This window comes from Hyperolius riggenbachi, chromosome 6 (genome assembly GCF_040937935.1).
Source record: "Hyperolius riggenbachi isolate aHypRig1 chromosome 6, aHypRig1.pri, whole genome shotgun sequence".
NCBI lineage: Eukaryota > Metazoa > Chordata > Amphibia > Anura > Hyperoliidae > Hyperolius > Hyperolius riggenbachi.
The window spans coordinates 291,552,501-291,567,491 of NC_090651.1; the positions used below are offsets into that span (position 1 = coordinate 291,552,501).

Here is a 14,991-nt window from a genome sequence, read left to right on the forward strand (position 1 = left end):
CAAGGCCACACAGGCTAAAAGGCTTCCATAATGGAGCACTGCGGCAGTAGCCACCACGTGGCGAGTCAGAGGATCATTCGCCTCTTGGCGCCCTTTGTCTCCTGTTTCCCTGGCTAGCACGTACGTGCTTTAGACCAAGCAATCATTTCCTATCTCGCGATTTTACAGAAAGCCGATGATTGGAGGAAACAGAATGCAGAACATCATCAGTGCCAACCTCCTGGCTACGTGTGATTGGCTGATGACTTGTTATAACAGGAAACGGAATATACGTAACAAACCCGAACGTACACCCGCCTCCTCCCTACTCTCCGAGAATTGCCGAAATTCTAACAGCCACGCCCACTTGTTTCTGAGGCAGCTGAACTTTCTAATAGGCCAATCTACGTAATACGAAGACAATCGAAGTGACCACGCCCCCACTATCACGGAAACAACCGAAGCTTGATATAGACCCGCCTACTTTTCACGAAAGCTGCCGAAGAGCAAAGCTTGGCGAGGATCTGCTGCCTCGTCTGTCTCTTGAAAGGAACAAGAAGGAGTTCGGGGTGAGCTGTCCAGACGTGCCGCAACTACGGCATCCACGGCCTTCAACATGTCTGATTTCGACGAGTTCGAGCGGCAGCTGAATGAGAATAAGCAAGGTGAGTGCTGGGCGGCTTTGAGGCCGATGTAGCCTCTCGCTGGGCGGTGGCGAAAAAATGTGCGCGGCTTTGGCCTGTCGGGGGCGGAGCTCACACTGTGCTGTGCGTGGAGAGTCCCGGCCTATGTGTGCGCGAGGCCTGCGTAGGCCCAGCACGTTACCCGGGACTGAGCGACCTGCACAGGCCCTGCACGTCCCCCATACTGACTGACTAGTAGCGTTGTTCTGCAGTGATGGGAGTGATGGTGTGTAGCTGAGGCGGCTCATCTTACGTCGTCCTCCTCATTCATTGTACTGCAGGGGAGCATCGTACTTTCCACCGTTCTGTAGATTTCTCAACATCATTATAATATGTACCTTATGAATAATGGGGTTTACGTAGTACCCTCTTGTTGTCTACCGTATCATCTCAAGTACCCATTGACACAATATTGTAAGGAGCGCTTCATATTTTTGGATAAATGCATTAGAAGCATTCATTTGTTTTTAATGAAAATACTAATTCAGACATTTGATTACATTGTATAATTCCTAAATGTCTGTGTTCATGTACCACACTTTGAGAACCTAGGCTGTAGACTGAGCGGGTGTAAACAAATTTGGGGTCAATTAAAAACTTCTTGTCTTCATTCAGAAATCTGATTTACCAAAATAATCCTTTCAGATGCTTCCCCCCCCCCCCCCATAATAATAATAATAATAATAAAAACCTTGTGATTACTGTCTTGGAGAGAGGGCGTTTTATGTATATAGCGCCAACATATTTTGCAGCGCTTCACAAAGCACAATAAGAGGACAAGGGGAACATGGGTACAACCAAAAAAAGTACAACCGAGTCTCAAGCAGTATAAATATTGCAACAAACTACAGTAAACATTAGGAGGGTGATATATGGTGGCCTGGAGGGCATGCTTGAGGTAGTAAATACAATCTGGATACTATGTGACCTGTACACCTACAGTTTGGCCAAAATGACCCTGAATGCCAACTTCAGCTGAGTGTAGTATAGAATGTTTATAGCTTTAGTTTTTTTTATGGGGGGGGGGGGGGGGGGGGGGGAGGGGTCTAAGTGTTTGATACCAGGCACTGTTTTAACCCTTTTCTGCCCACTCTTGTTCTGGAACTTCACCTCTGGTGCCCGGGACATCCATTGTTGCATGCATGGAGAAGACACACTAAAACATAAAGGGGAACTGAAGAGAGAGGTATATGGAGGCCGTCATGTTTATTTCCTTTTAGACAATACCAGTTGCCTGGCAGCCCTGCTGATCCTCTGCCTCTAATACTATTAGCCATAGCCCCTGAACAAGCATGCAGCAGATCAGGTGTTTCAGTGGTTCAGACTTATAAGTCTGATCTGACAAGACTAGCTGCATGCTTGTTTCTGGTTTTAATCAGATACTACTGCAGAGAAATAGACCAGCAGGGCTGCCAGGCAACTGGTATTGATTAAAAGGAAATAAACAGGACAGCCTCCATATACCTCTCTCTTCAGTTCCCCTTTAAAAGGAAAAAGCTGTTTTGAATGTATTTCCAGAAAGTAGAAGCATTCAAAAATGCACTACAGCCTATACCTGTTTACAGAAAGATGCTTCATATTCCCACTACAAAAAATATGTAGATCATTTATGCAAAAGCCTTTAAGACAACTTCAGTTTCAGTATTGTAATGTTATAAAATATGGCACATGGAATGATATCTATTTTAGTAGGAGTATACTAGTCATATATTTGTGCTCACAGGGATTTGGCAATTTATTTTTATAGGGATCTTTACTGTTTATTAACAAAGGACCTGTGTGACTATGTTTTTAGGTCTTTAGTGGGTGGGAGGTAAGTATAGTTGCTATGCAGCAAACTCACCTGGTGCTAGGAATAGGGCTATGGAGTCCGTACAAAAATCATCCGACTCCTCGGTTTATGAAACCTTTGACTCTAAGTACCCAAAATGACTCAGACTCCTTAGTCTAATACTTAACAGAGCTGTGGATTTGGTACAAAAATCACCCGACTTCCACTCCTCAGTTTATGAAACCACCAGCTCCAACTCCACAGCCGTGGCTGGGAAGAGTCTACTGCATGGGGTCCACTTATACATAATCTCCCACTTTGGGGTTTTATTCATATACCCTATTTAAGAAAAACAAAAAAATTGCTTTCCTAAAACAGAAAGAATTTGCGATAATTCAGGTTGGAGTGAGCTCGAGATGTCTCCCAGAGCACCACTGCTGAATATATGCAAATTAACCATTGTACCCTTAGAAGCTAAACACACCTCCAGAACCGCTGGAATGCAATGATGTGTCAGCTTGTTAAATTGTACAGAGCCATAATAATCCAACATGCATACAGACTGTTTCGGATTGTTTGATCCTCATCAGTGCATGGCATGGATTAATTTGGCTCTATGGAGTAGGGCTTGTAAACCGAGAGGTACAGACTAACCAGCAAGCTCATGGTGACCCAGAACTCATTGGAGTGTGTAAGGGACTACAATGGTCCAAAAAGTCCTGGTTTGGGCTGTATACCTAATCACTCATTTAAAAGTCTTATTAAATACCATGGTAGTCCAGAAACTTTCTGGATCTTCATGCAGTTCACCATTCCAGCATTGGATCCATCTAAACCTATTTGCCAAGAGTTTGTTGAATAGGTTTCTTGTGGCCATGCTCATCGTTGACCAGAAGAATAGGCCTCTGTGCAGGCATGGTGGTCTCGAAGGATCTGGGAAGCCTCTAGACCAGAGTACCCCAACTCTGTTCTAAAGTACCATCAACAGTTTGTTTTGTGGAAATCCACACAGGTAGTTAATCGGCTCTGCTGAGACACTAATTACACCAGTGAATGCTAAGGTTTTTTTCTGCAGGGTTGGGGAACTCCACTCTTGACCATTCAGACGCTTTCTGCTACTGATGTAAATATCTATACTTTCCTGCGGCTGATGGTCCTTGTATGTAATTTAGAGATGCACATACTATGACCTGTATTCTTTGCAAGATGTGTTGTCCCTTATTGACATCAATAGGATGAAAAATCGCATCCACAGCAGTGGAAATGTAGGCTGCCGACCCGTTTCCACTAGTGCAAATCCGTTGCGTAAAATGAAAAAAAACGAATTTGCAAATGGAAATTCGTCTGTTAATTAATGCGAAGACGCGTTAAAGTTTGCATATGCTTGTAAGTATGTGAATTTAACCATATCAGTGCCTGTGTGCTTTTACATTGATTTTAAGCAAAAACGTATGCGAATTTGCATGAAAAAAATCGCATAATGAAAACTCATGCCTTTTTCTATTAATTACTTTACAGGCGAATCGCACACTAACCTTGCAGTGTGCAAATTCTGATGGCTCTGCTGTGCAGATTTTTTCTGCACAGTCCACCGCACAGAATTTCTGACAAGTGGAAACAGGCCCATTGATTTATATTGGTTGTCCGAATCTGCATGCAGATTCGCTCTAGTGGAAACAGGCCCTTAGAGCAGGGCTTTTCAACCTGTGGTACGCGTACCACCAGTGGTACTTTGCTGTTGGCCAGGTGGTGCACCTCAGGTTTGCCTGCCACTTGTCCTGGTCCCATCTTGCCTCCACAAAGTTCAGCTCCTCTCTGTGCTGCCCAGTGGCATACTTCAGACCTCAGATCAGTAGTGAAGAGACAGCCAGGCGAATGGTGCATAGTGTCAGTCGGGTTACTGCTGATCTGAGGTCTGAACTATTCTGCAGGGCAGCACAGCGAGGACCTTGGGGGCTAAAGGGGCTTCCCCATTCCTCCACAGTAGAGGGGATCCAGTGATGAGACACCCAATGATCTCCTTGTCAGCATACCTGCATACGCAATAGCAGCTCTCAGCATGAATTCTGGAGGAAAAAGCAGAGCATGATTGGGTGCGCTCTACTGCACAGGCGCATGGGTGGTACTTGTACATTTTCAGGTGATAAAAGTGGTACAATTAGTGAAAAGATTGAAAAGCCCTGCCTTAGAGGACAACTGAAGTGGGAGTATATGGTGACTCAGGGCTGTGAAGTCAGTACAAAAATCATCCGACGACTCAGTTTATGAAGCCACCGACTCCAGGTACCCAAAATGGCTCAGACTCCTTAGTCGAATACTTACCAGGGCAATGGATTTGGTACAAAAATCATCCGACTTCAGTTTATAAAACCTCTAACTCAGACTCCAGATACCTAAATTACTCCGACTCCACAGCCTTGTGAAGGTTGCCATATTTATCTCCTTTTAAACTGTACTGGCTTTCCTGATGATCTATTTGGCTGCAGTAGTCACTGAATAACCCCAGAGACAAGCATACAGCTAATCTTGTCAGATCTGTCAATGTCAGAAACTCTTGATCTGCTGCATGCTTGTTCAGGGTGTATGGATAGAAGTATCAGCAGGATAGCCAGGCAACTGGTATTGCTTAAAGAAAATCAGTAGCGAAAAACTGCCCTCTGGGGGGTACTCTCCTCGGGTGGGGGAAGCCTCCGGATCCTATTGAGGCTTCCCCCGTCGTCCTCTGTCCCACGGTGGCGGAGTGGTGGCGATGTAAATATTTATCTCCGTGGCTCCAGTGCAGACTCAGTATCCACTCTTCTGACGGAGATGGGCGGAAATAGCCAATCTCCGTCGGGCCGCTGCGCAGTAGAACGGACCCTACGAAGATCGGCTATTTCTGCCTATCTCCGTCAGAAGAGCCGAAACAGCGCCCCTGCTGGAGCCTAGAAAGGTAAATATTGAACAGGCTGTCAGATTTGTCGCGCTGGCTTTGAAGGGCTGCAGCAAGACTCTCTCCCTTAGGACAGAGGATGTAGGAAGCCTCAATAGGATCCTGAGGCTTCCCCCTCCCGAGGTGAGTACCCCCCCAGGGGACGTTTTCTCGTTAGTGTCTCTTTAAAAGGAAATAAATATGGCAGCCACCATACTCCTCTCACTTCAGTTGTCCTTTAAAAGTGCAGATGCTTAGGTTCCTTTGGCTTTTTTTTATTTAAACAAATTGTACCACTACCTACAGCAGAGGACAGAGTATAAAATATATGGTTAAGTAACATGATATCCGCTGCCTACCTCTGTCCTCAGGGACTCGCATCCGGTTAAGAAATGCATATGAAATGCAGACTGGTTAAAGTGAAAGTAATTTTTGACAGCCTAACATGGTAACTGGAACAGCAAAAGCAATCGATATGTTAATGTCTGTTATACCAGGAGACCTCCAGATGTGTCAGTTGACTGTACAGTAACCCTATATATAGTGAGGGCCTGGAGCAGACAAATGGTGACTGCACCCATGGTAAAGGGGTTCATGGCAAAAAAAACAAATGTCTGCAATGTACACAGGAGTACCAACATTAGAATTCCTCTAACTGGCAGACTGTTGCTTCCTAGTCACACAGATTTGGGACCACTTCAATTAAAAGTGCCTATACGTTAATCAATTTGTGACATCCAATATGTCTGATTCAATCATAATGAAAACTGGCTGCAGTATGGCCCATGGATCATTTAAATTGATTTCTGGCTGAAAACGTTTGATCTGACATGCTCGAAAGATATCGCTGGAAGGGGCTTGGTTGGGTGTGCAGCAGTTACGGTATTTTGACAGCTGGTCTCCCCCCTATGTTAATGTCTTCCTCGGGGCCCATGGAGAGTGTGGAAGCTGCTAACCTATCTTCCGCCTGCCTCCTCTCAATTCCTGCTGGGGGTGTTTACTCTGTGACCCCCGGCTCCTATACTGATGTCACATATATGAGACAGAATCCCGTTGTACAGATTTTTACACCTTATGGAAGAAGACCCTAGAGGTGCACGGCAGATAGGTGAGCTGGTTTCACATACAGTTAATAGACGTTTCTGATCAAATTGGAACAGAGAGGGATCTATCAGATGGTTGATCTGGTGGCCATCGATTAGTGTGTGTCCACCTTAACATGTTCAACAAGTGTATCCACCACGCTTTACCAGTCTACAACTGAGAGCCATGATGTCTGCAGGATTCCAGATACCATTAGTAGCCATCCAGCATTTTACTGAGTTACTCCCATGTTGTCTGACTGCTGTATTTGCGGCCACAGGCAGTTATACTGGATATTGGCCGGTTATCATAATAATGGGATTTGACTGTGTAAGGGCGTGTTTTCACTAGAGCCGTCCATCAGTCCCTGAGAGTTGCACTTGTGCACCGCGATTACAAATTCAGACTGGTTATTCAGAGTTTTGCAGCAGTGCTTCCGAATTTTTTTCACGTGCGAATTTGGAAGCAACCTATTGCTTTAAATAAGCTGAGATTCTGGATCAATGTGTGTAAATTGGGCTCAATCAACCCTAGTGGAAATGGGTCCTTAGATGAGGGAACACCTTCCCTTTATACTTGTAGCTTGCTGGTCGTCCCTGGGTCACACTTAAAATACGTTGACTGATTTCCAAATTGAGCAATACTGTTTCTTAGGGCCTATCTTGACTGATGATTAATCTGCAGCGGTTGCCCACTTGTGAGATGCATGGGGAAACGCTGCCTATCTTTTTAGTGGCTTTCTGCAGCATGCAGCCAAATCACAATTGCCATGCATGGCATGGCTTAGGGCCCGTTTCCACTGGCCGCATTGTTGCCATGCAGTGCAATTATCGCACTGCATACACCCACAGGCAGTTCTAGGCACGCCACGATGCAGCTTAATTTAACCGCTGTGGGACTCTGATGCAAACTGCGGAAAACTGCAGCATGCCATCCATGAATTTAGCTGCGTCACATGCTGGAAATTTGGGTCAATGGAAATCCTTCCATTGACTAGCATTAGCTGCATTTGTGTGTAGTACGATGATCGCGCACTGCGTGCAGTGGAAAGGGGTGCTTAGCAATTCAAGCTGAGGCTACATAGCAGAATGGAAGCTGCGGCTGAATTGAAACCTCCGCAGCTCCCAGTGGAAATAGGCCCTTATACCTCACAGAATTTAATCAGAAAGCCATTTAAAGGGAAGGTTCAAGCAAAATAAAAAAAAGTTTTACTTACCTGGGGCTTCTGCCAGCCCCATGCAGCCATCCTGTGCCCTCGTAGTCACTCACTGCTGCTCCAGTCCCCCACTGGCAGCTTGCCGACCTCGGAGGTCGGCGGGACGCATTGCGTACATTTTTACGCATTCCCGCTAGTGCAGGAACATTAACACTTACATTTTTACGCGTCACTGGTTCAATGCGTAAATTTTTACGCATTGAACCAGTAATGCGAAAAAATGTATGTGTTAATGTTCCTGCACTAGCGGGAATGCGTAAAAATGTATGCAATGCGTCCCGCCGACCTCCGAGGTCGGCAAGCTGCCAGTGGGGGACCAGAGGATCCATGAGTGACTACGAGGGCACAGGATGGCTGCATGGGGCTGGTAGAAGCCCCAGGTAAGTGAAACTCATTTTTTTATTTTGCTTGGACATTCCCTTTAAGAATTTCAGCCTGTCTGACTTGCTTTATATTTTGTTCTTTATTGCGGTTTTTACTTGTGAGTTAAAAGAAGTTTTCTCAAAATGCAAATTGTTTTTGAGGCTTGCGAGAAGAGATATTTACAATAATATATTCACTTCCCTATACCTTTGTTGAATGTTTCCTCATTGCATTAAGATGCTTATTTTGTGTACATGCCATTGTTTTAACTGATGAAAATGTCTTCATTTCAAAATGCACTGTGTATGACTTCCACATGTTTAAGAACACATAACAAATGTAATGGTATCTGAATGGTCTTTAGAAAACTTGAGAAATACAAAACATCCCAGAGCTAGTAATGAAATATGGATGCTTGTGAGATCTGTTGTTCTACTGGACTATTAGACCAGGTTCACAGTGCTCAGTTGCATTTCAGAATAATTCTGCATGTCAACTCACTTCCCATACAATTCTATGAGACTGTTCAATGTAATGGATCACGTTATTCTAATTCTCTGCATTCAGGCTTTGTATTAAGGTCTTTGATCAGTTTCCATTGTCATTACACTCATTATAACACATGCGTTATGCGATTGACAACTGTGAACCTAGCCTTCTGTGTTTTTGTATGTCTTCTAGTAAGGTAACATGACCAAAACTGATGTTTTTTTTTTTCCTATCATTTAAGAGCGGGACAAGGAGAACCGACATCGAAAACGTAGTCACAGTCGTTCTAGAAGCAGAGAGCGAAAACGACGGAGTCGTAGCAGAGAAAGACGGGCAAGAGAACAACGCAGTGGATCTAGGGATCGGAGGAGGCGTAGGTAAGAAATGGAGTATTGAAGAAAAAGTTTGCTAAATTTAGTTTGAATACTTAATCTAATGCATTTTTGAGCTGTGTGAGGAGCCAAAGACCTTGACCACACACTACTGAAGACCTTTAACCCTTTCCCACCACCTGTAAAAGATTTCTTTCAGCAAAGTCATTACTAGCATATACGCTAGGGAGTTGATGGCAATGCCTTCATGCAGGAAATGGTTCTGTCGATCAGTTTCTGTATCTGAAAACCTCAGAAGTTATGGCAGAGCAGAAAGGGGGAGCTGTGTTTACTCAGTACATGTTCACTGTAACCTCTTTCCTGCTGGATTTCTGTGCAAAAAGTGGTTCAATTAATTTTCATGGAATGTCAACGATTTGGACTTAAGATGAGTCAGGCTTGCCCATACCGCCAGGGAGGCTAAAGTGTACCTGAAGGCAAAAAAAGACGTTCAACTGAAAATGTACCTCAGTAGAGGAAGCCATTAGATAGCCCAGAGGCGCCTCCACCCTCCAAGGCCCCACTGATTCATCGTTGGGACCCGCCAAACATGTTCTACAATAGCTTGTGGATCATGTTCTGTCATCTTAACTGTGTATGGGCGTGTCCACACTGTGGACAGCACGGTGCTGCTCATGCACAGCTTCTTCCTCTGCTGCTGAGCAGGTGCTGTATTTGCGCCTGTGCTTCCACAAAATAGAAGATGCGGCCAACAGTGGAGGGGTCGAGGGGGACATGAGAAGCCTGTGGATGCTACTTTCTCTAGATGGGAGAGTTTGTAACTCAAAAAAAAGTTCCATGTTCACGTATGGGTCTTATAATGTAATTTTACATGTTCTAGGTTAGTTCGTCTTTAAAAAAGATGCATGGGAGTTAGCTTGTTAACCCGATATCCTGTGTCAGATCATACAGAGAACATCCTGCACAGATCATTGGAAAGGCATGCTGTACAGTCGTCAGACATTTGGCAAAGCACCCCATGGTGACAGCTGAGTATCTACAGGTGTCCCCTTGGTTTTTAAGCCTGCCATCAGAAATACTGGAATGTTGTTTGTGGTAACTTAAGAGTAAATCCACATGCACAAAGTTAGTTACGGTGGTTGTTGATATGCATCACCACATGTAACACACTATTATGATTGTTGATTTATATTGCGCCAGCCATGGCGTTGGACAACAGCATACAGGGAATAACGATACAAAATAAACAATACAACCGTTAATACAAGACAATGGTGGATTAACGCTGATGCAGTGAACAAATCCACTACAGATTTTTACATGGGTGGGAGGTACGCCCACTAATTTCACAGCATTGTGTGACATAAAGGGAAGAGGTCCCTGGCCAAAAGGCTTTACAGTCTAAAGATTAATACAGTATACATATTTAACTAAAGGTTATACAGTATTACAGATACAAATTAAAATTTTGGAGACAATGTAAATAGTTTAATTTAGAGAAGATAAGTCTTTTCCATGTGCTGAAAACTGCTTTGCGTTCTGCCCTATAGAGATGGGAGGGATAGGTGAGGACTAGTAGAAGCAATTCTCTTGTGAATATCAGTTGGCCTGGAAAGCAATGCTGGTATCAGGACGCCTGGATGCTTTCTAGCTTGCCATACACAACAATCATGAATGTTCTCAAGTGATGAAAATCTAGTGAGTATAAATAGTTTAAGAGGAAGCAAGATTGTGCATCCCTCTAAGCTATACCTCCCTAGCCAGGGCTTCAGAGCTTAGTATAGCTTGGTGTCTAAAAAGATTGGATGCTGTAGACCCAGTTAGGCTAATAGTTTGGGTACCTGATTGCTTTTCCACTGTAGTCAGGTGGATCAGACCTCTGTTGTTCGCAGATCTAAGATCAGTTTTGATTCCCACCTAGGACGTTGGTCATTTTATTTTCTCACCTTCTTCACCTATTTCCTCCTACTTCTTCGCCTAATTCCTGCCACAATATATTGTTAGGTGTATAGTCTTCACTCCATTTTCCGTATTGGCTCTGGTGTTTTTTGGGACATCCATTTGTAAGCCACATTGGACAGCCTTGCATGCTTTTGCTACAGCAGTATGCACGTGTCAAAATTTTTTGCAGGATTTGAGAAAAGTTTTTTTTTTTTTAATGGAAAGTAAATTCGTTTTTTTCCTAAGCAATCCTGTAAAATGTTAGTGGCCAAATTGCCTGATATAGTGGACTTCAGGTGAAGCCCCTAGTTAGCCAATAGGTGGCACATTATTTTAAGCTGACCTCCCCTGTTTCTGCCCTTCAAGTGTACTTGAAGTAAAGAAAAGTGCCCCTAGGGGGTACATTCCTTGGGCGGAGGAAGCCTCTTGATACTGAGGAGGCTTCCTCGGCAGAGGGATCTTTTGCTGGGAACCCCCGAAAGTTGCCTTGTTGGGAGCCTCGCACAGTGTCTGCTTCCTCTGGTGGGAATAGCTGAGCCCGATTGGGTCTGCTCTACTGCGCAGGCGCAGAGACATTGCACCTGTGCAGTAGAGCGGATCTGATTGGATTCTGCTGTTCCTGCTAGAGCTTGAGGGCAAAGCTGCACCTGCGCAGGAGCTCCAACTGCTGTGTTGAACTTCTGGCGCTGCCAATGCTGGATTGAGCTATCAGAGGACGGGGGTAGCCTCATTAGAATCCAGAGGCTTCCCTCTCCCTAGGCATTTTTTTTCCCATGTAGCAAAGGTACAGGTGTCCTTTAAAGTGGACCTGAACTCTTGCACAGGACACAAGGGAAACCTAACAGAAATGCACCCTGTATGTATTTTAAGAGTGTAGCTTGTGTAATTCCCTCATTTGTGTCTAATCACTAGTTGTAATTTGATCCCGCTCCTGTGTCACATGACGCCTATGGCAGATAAGCCCATTTGAAAGCACAGGCTGTAAACAATATGTCTGCTTCCATGAATCAGGAAGTAGAAACTGTGCAGATTTTAGGATTTGTATCAGCTGTAACAAAGAAATGTGTTTTGTTTAAAGGTTATTATGCTGTTGTGTATCTATTAGAGCAGAAAGAAGTTCTGAGTTCAGGTCCACTTTAATGTTATAATGAAACTTTTTTGCATGCTTTTTTTCCCCCCCCTAATTTATATATTTTATTTTCTTTTTTCGGCCATAGGTCACCCGGTAAAGAAACAGATTTGTCAATGAATGTTTCTTTTCCTCTTAGCCGGTCTCCTAGGCATGAAAAGAAAAAGAAGATTCGCAAATACTGGGATGTCCCTCCCCCAGGTTTTGAACATATCACTCCTATCCAGTATAAAGCCATGCAAGGTATGGAATAGCTTCCTGATGGTGGTAGGGTTTACAAATGGTCTTTTTTACCCTGCTCTGTATACTTTTTTTTTTAACTACATGTTGCTGGTTTGGTGTATAACACCATTAAGTAAGCCTGGTGCACACCTATTTTAATTGGTCTATTTTAACACCTCCATGCAGTATGAGGGCTAATGAATCTACTGTGTAGGTCAGTGAGAGTCTATTCAAGTCAAATGGGATGGTCCCCAAGTATTTGGCACAGTTTATGCCTGTTGAATAAAGCTTTGTATAGGGATCTGTTTGGGAGTTATTTGCTCTTTTGGGGTTTATACTTCCAATGACCCTGTTTGCACATGTTGCATCTACAGTTGAGCGAGGGCTGGTGCACACCAAGATCGCTTCCTTTAACCACTTGCAGACCGCACGCTTATACCGTGCGTCGGCAAAGTGGCAGCTGCAGGACCAGCGGCGCAGTACTGCGTCGCCAGCTGCAGGCTGATTAATCAGGAAGCAACCGCTCGCGAGAGCGGGTGCTTCCTGTCAATTCACGGCGGGGGGCTCCATGAATAGCCTGCGGGCCGCTGATGGCGGCTCGCAGGCTAAATGTAAACACAAGCGGAAATAATCCGCTTTGTTTACATTGTACGGCGCTGCTGCGGCGCAGCAGCGCCGTAAGTCAGATCGGCGATCCCCGGCCAATCAGCGGCCGGGGATCGCCGCCATGTGACAGGAGACGTCCTGTGCAGCCCCGATCACTGGGGATGAGCAGGTAGGAGAGGTAGGGGGGAATTTTCGCCGCGGAGGGGGGCTTTGAGGTGCCCCCCCCCCCCCGCAACTAGCCTGCCCACCAGAGCGATCAGACCCCCCCTGCACACCATCCCCATAGGGGGGGGAAAAAGGGGGGCGATCTGATCGCTCTGCATGAAACCTGATCTGTGCTGGGGGCTGCAGAGCCCACCCAGCACAGATCACAAAAAAGAGCGCTAGTCCTTAAGGGGGGGTAAAGGGTGGGTCCTCAAGTGGTTAAAAACCGCTTGGCCACTGAAACCCTAGGAGGGTGTTCCCACAGCAGTGTTGTGATTTTTCTAAAATCGCAAACACTATGCATGTAGTATTTTTTGGGAGTGATTCAGCTTGAATGAATGAGCATAAACGCTCATTTGTACAAAAATCGCTTCACCAAGTCGCTTGCGATTGCAATAGTAATTTTAGCGTGCCCTAGCCCTAACTGCACAGACTCCAATATGGTTGTCCGTTACGGCATGATATTCTCCAAAATGTCCAGTTACTCTATACTGCCTCTCACGCTGGTGTGCTATGCTTTCTTTTTTGCAGTTAGAGGGAGCTTTTTCTCCTGCTGTTGCTAGAGGGAGATTGTTCTCCTTCCATTAGGCCATTCCACAGAAAAGCTACAAGGTCCACCTAAACGGAGCATGAGTCCACTAGTAGTATTAAATAGAGTTTGAAGTCAGATTAAAAATAAAATACATGTGTTTTAATTATGGTAGCATGTATTAATTTCAAACTATAATGGCCCAAAACTGAGACATTTTTTCCTATTTCTTTCTTAATATTCCTTTCAAAATGGTATTAGAATAAATTAATTCTTAGCGAAATGCATCACGTAAAGAAAGCCTAATTGGTGGTGGAAAAATCAAGATATAGCTCAATTCATTGTGATGAGTAGTGATAAAGTTATTGGCAAATGAATGGGAGGTGAAAGTTGCTCAGATGCAAAAAATAAACCACCCTGTGGGCTTAAAGAGAACCAGAGGCGGGGTTCTGGGAATGAAATCCCCATACAGAGGCTGGGTCTGTCTATAGAGCCCAGCCTCTGTTGCTATATAGATCGCTCCTAAGCCAACCCCCCCCCCCGCGCTCTGCAATACCCCATAACTCACAGCTGCGCTGTGCGGCTGTTTACTTCTCCTCTGTCAGTCTCTGCTGCTCCCCCGCCTCCTGCATCGCTCCGGTCCCGCCCGCGTCCCTTCCCTCCAATCAGCGGCTAGGGAGGGGACGTGGGCGGAGACCGGAGCGATGCAGGAGGCAGGGAGAGGCGAGACTGATAGAGGAGAGGGAAACACAGCGTGCTCTGACAAGCTGCGTGTTTTATGGGGGGATTAGAGCGCAGGGGAGGTTTAGCGGCGATCTATATAGCAACAGAGGCTGGGCTCTATAGACAGACCCAGCCTCTGTATGGGGATTTTATTCTCCGAACCCCGCCTGGGGTTCTCTTTAAGTGGTTAATTTGCAAACCCTTTCTTCTGCCTTCTGAGTGAACTTAATTTTCGGTAGGGCAATCTTCACTAGACCCCAGACTACAGTAATGTAACACAACGATAAAAGTAACTTTTTATGTTCACCCTTCATTTGTAGGTATTCCCTAGAGTTCTTGACCATATTTGTAACGCCTTGGCTAGTGAGATGGGACTATTTATAAACAATATTTAGTGGTTTATATTTCTGTTAAATATTTCACTGTTACACATGTATTCAATAATTGTTTCGGTTTCTTCATACAGCTGCTGGACAAATACCTGCTACAGCTCTCCTCCCGACAATGACGCCTGATGGACTAGCTGTTACCCCCACACCTGTGCCTGTTGTGGGCAGTCAGATGACCAGACAGGCCCGCAGACTTTATGTTGGAAATATTCCCTTTGGAATAACAGAGGTACTGAAGCTTACTGTGCTAACACATGTTTTTGTGAACCTTCACTCCTGTCAGCGGTTTAATTTCTCAAGCTATGGGCCATTATATTTTAAATGGCTGCTCCTGCGGCTCTTTCCTCTAATTTGACAAAGATTAACACTCCCCAGTAGTGCACACTTCTGCTTAACATTATCCCATTTTGCCAGCCTATAG

At 44.9% G+C, this 14,991-nt stretch overlaps 1 protein-coding gene across 4 annotated transcripts in view; it reads left to right on the forward strand.

Moving 5' to 3' along the window:
• Positions 1-347: 347 nt before the first annotated feature.
• Positions 348-14,991, forward strand: part of U2AF2 (U2 small nuclear RNA auxiliary factor 2) — a 43,567-nt gene continuing 28,923 nt past the window's right edge. Inside the window, exons 1-4 of one of the 4 annotated variants that reach the window (XM_068241058.1) lie at positions 348-644; positions 8,737-8,872; positions 12,037-12,140; positions 14,648-14,799. In XM_068241058.1, the coding sequence (XP_068097159.1) occupies positions 596-644; positions 8,737-8,872; positions 12,037-12,140; positions 14,648-14,799 (441 nt within the window). In that variant the 5' untranslated portion in view covers positions 348-595. Of the gene's footprint in view, positions 645-8,736; positions 8,873-11,985; positions 12,141-14,647; positions 14,800-14,991 lie in introns of all 4 variants that reach the window. The other 3 variants (XM_068241059.1, XM_068241056.1, XM_068241057.1) reach the window with 3 other exon arrangements.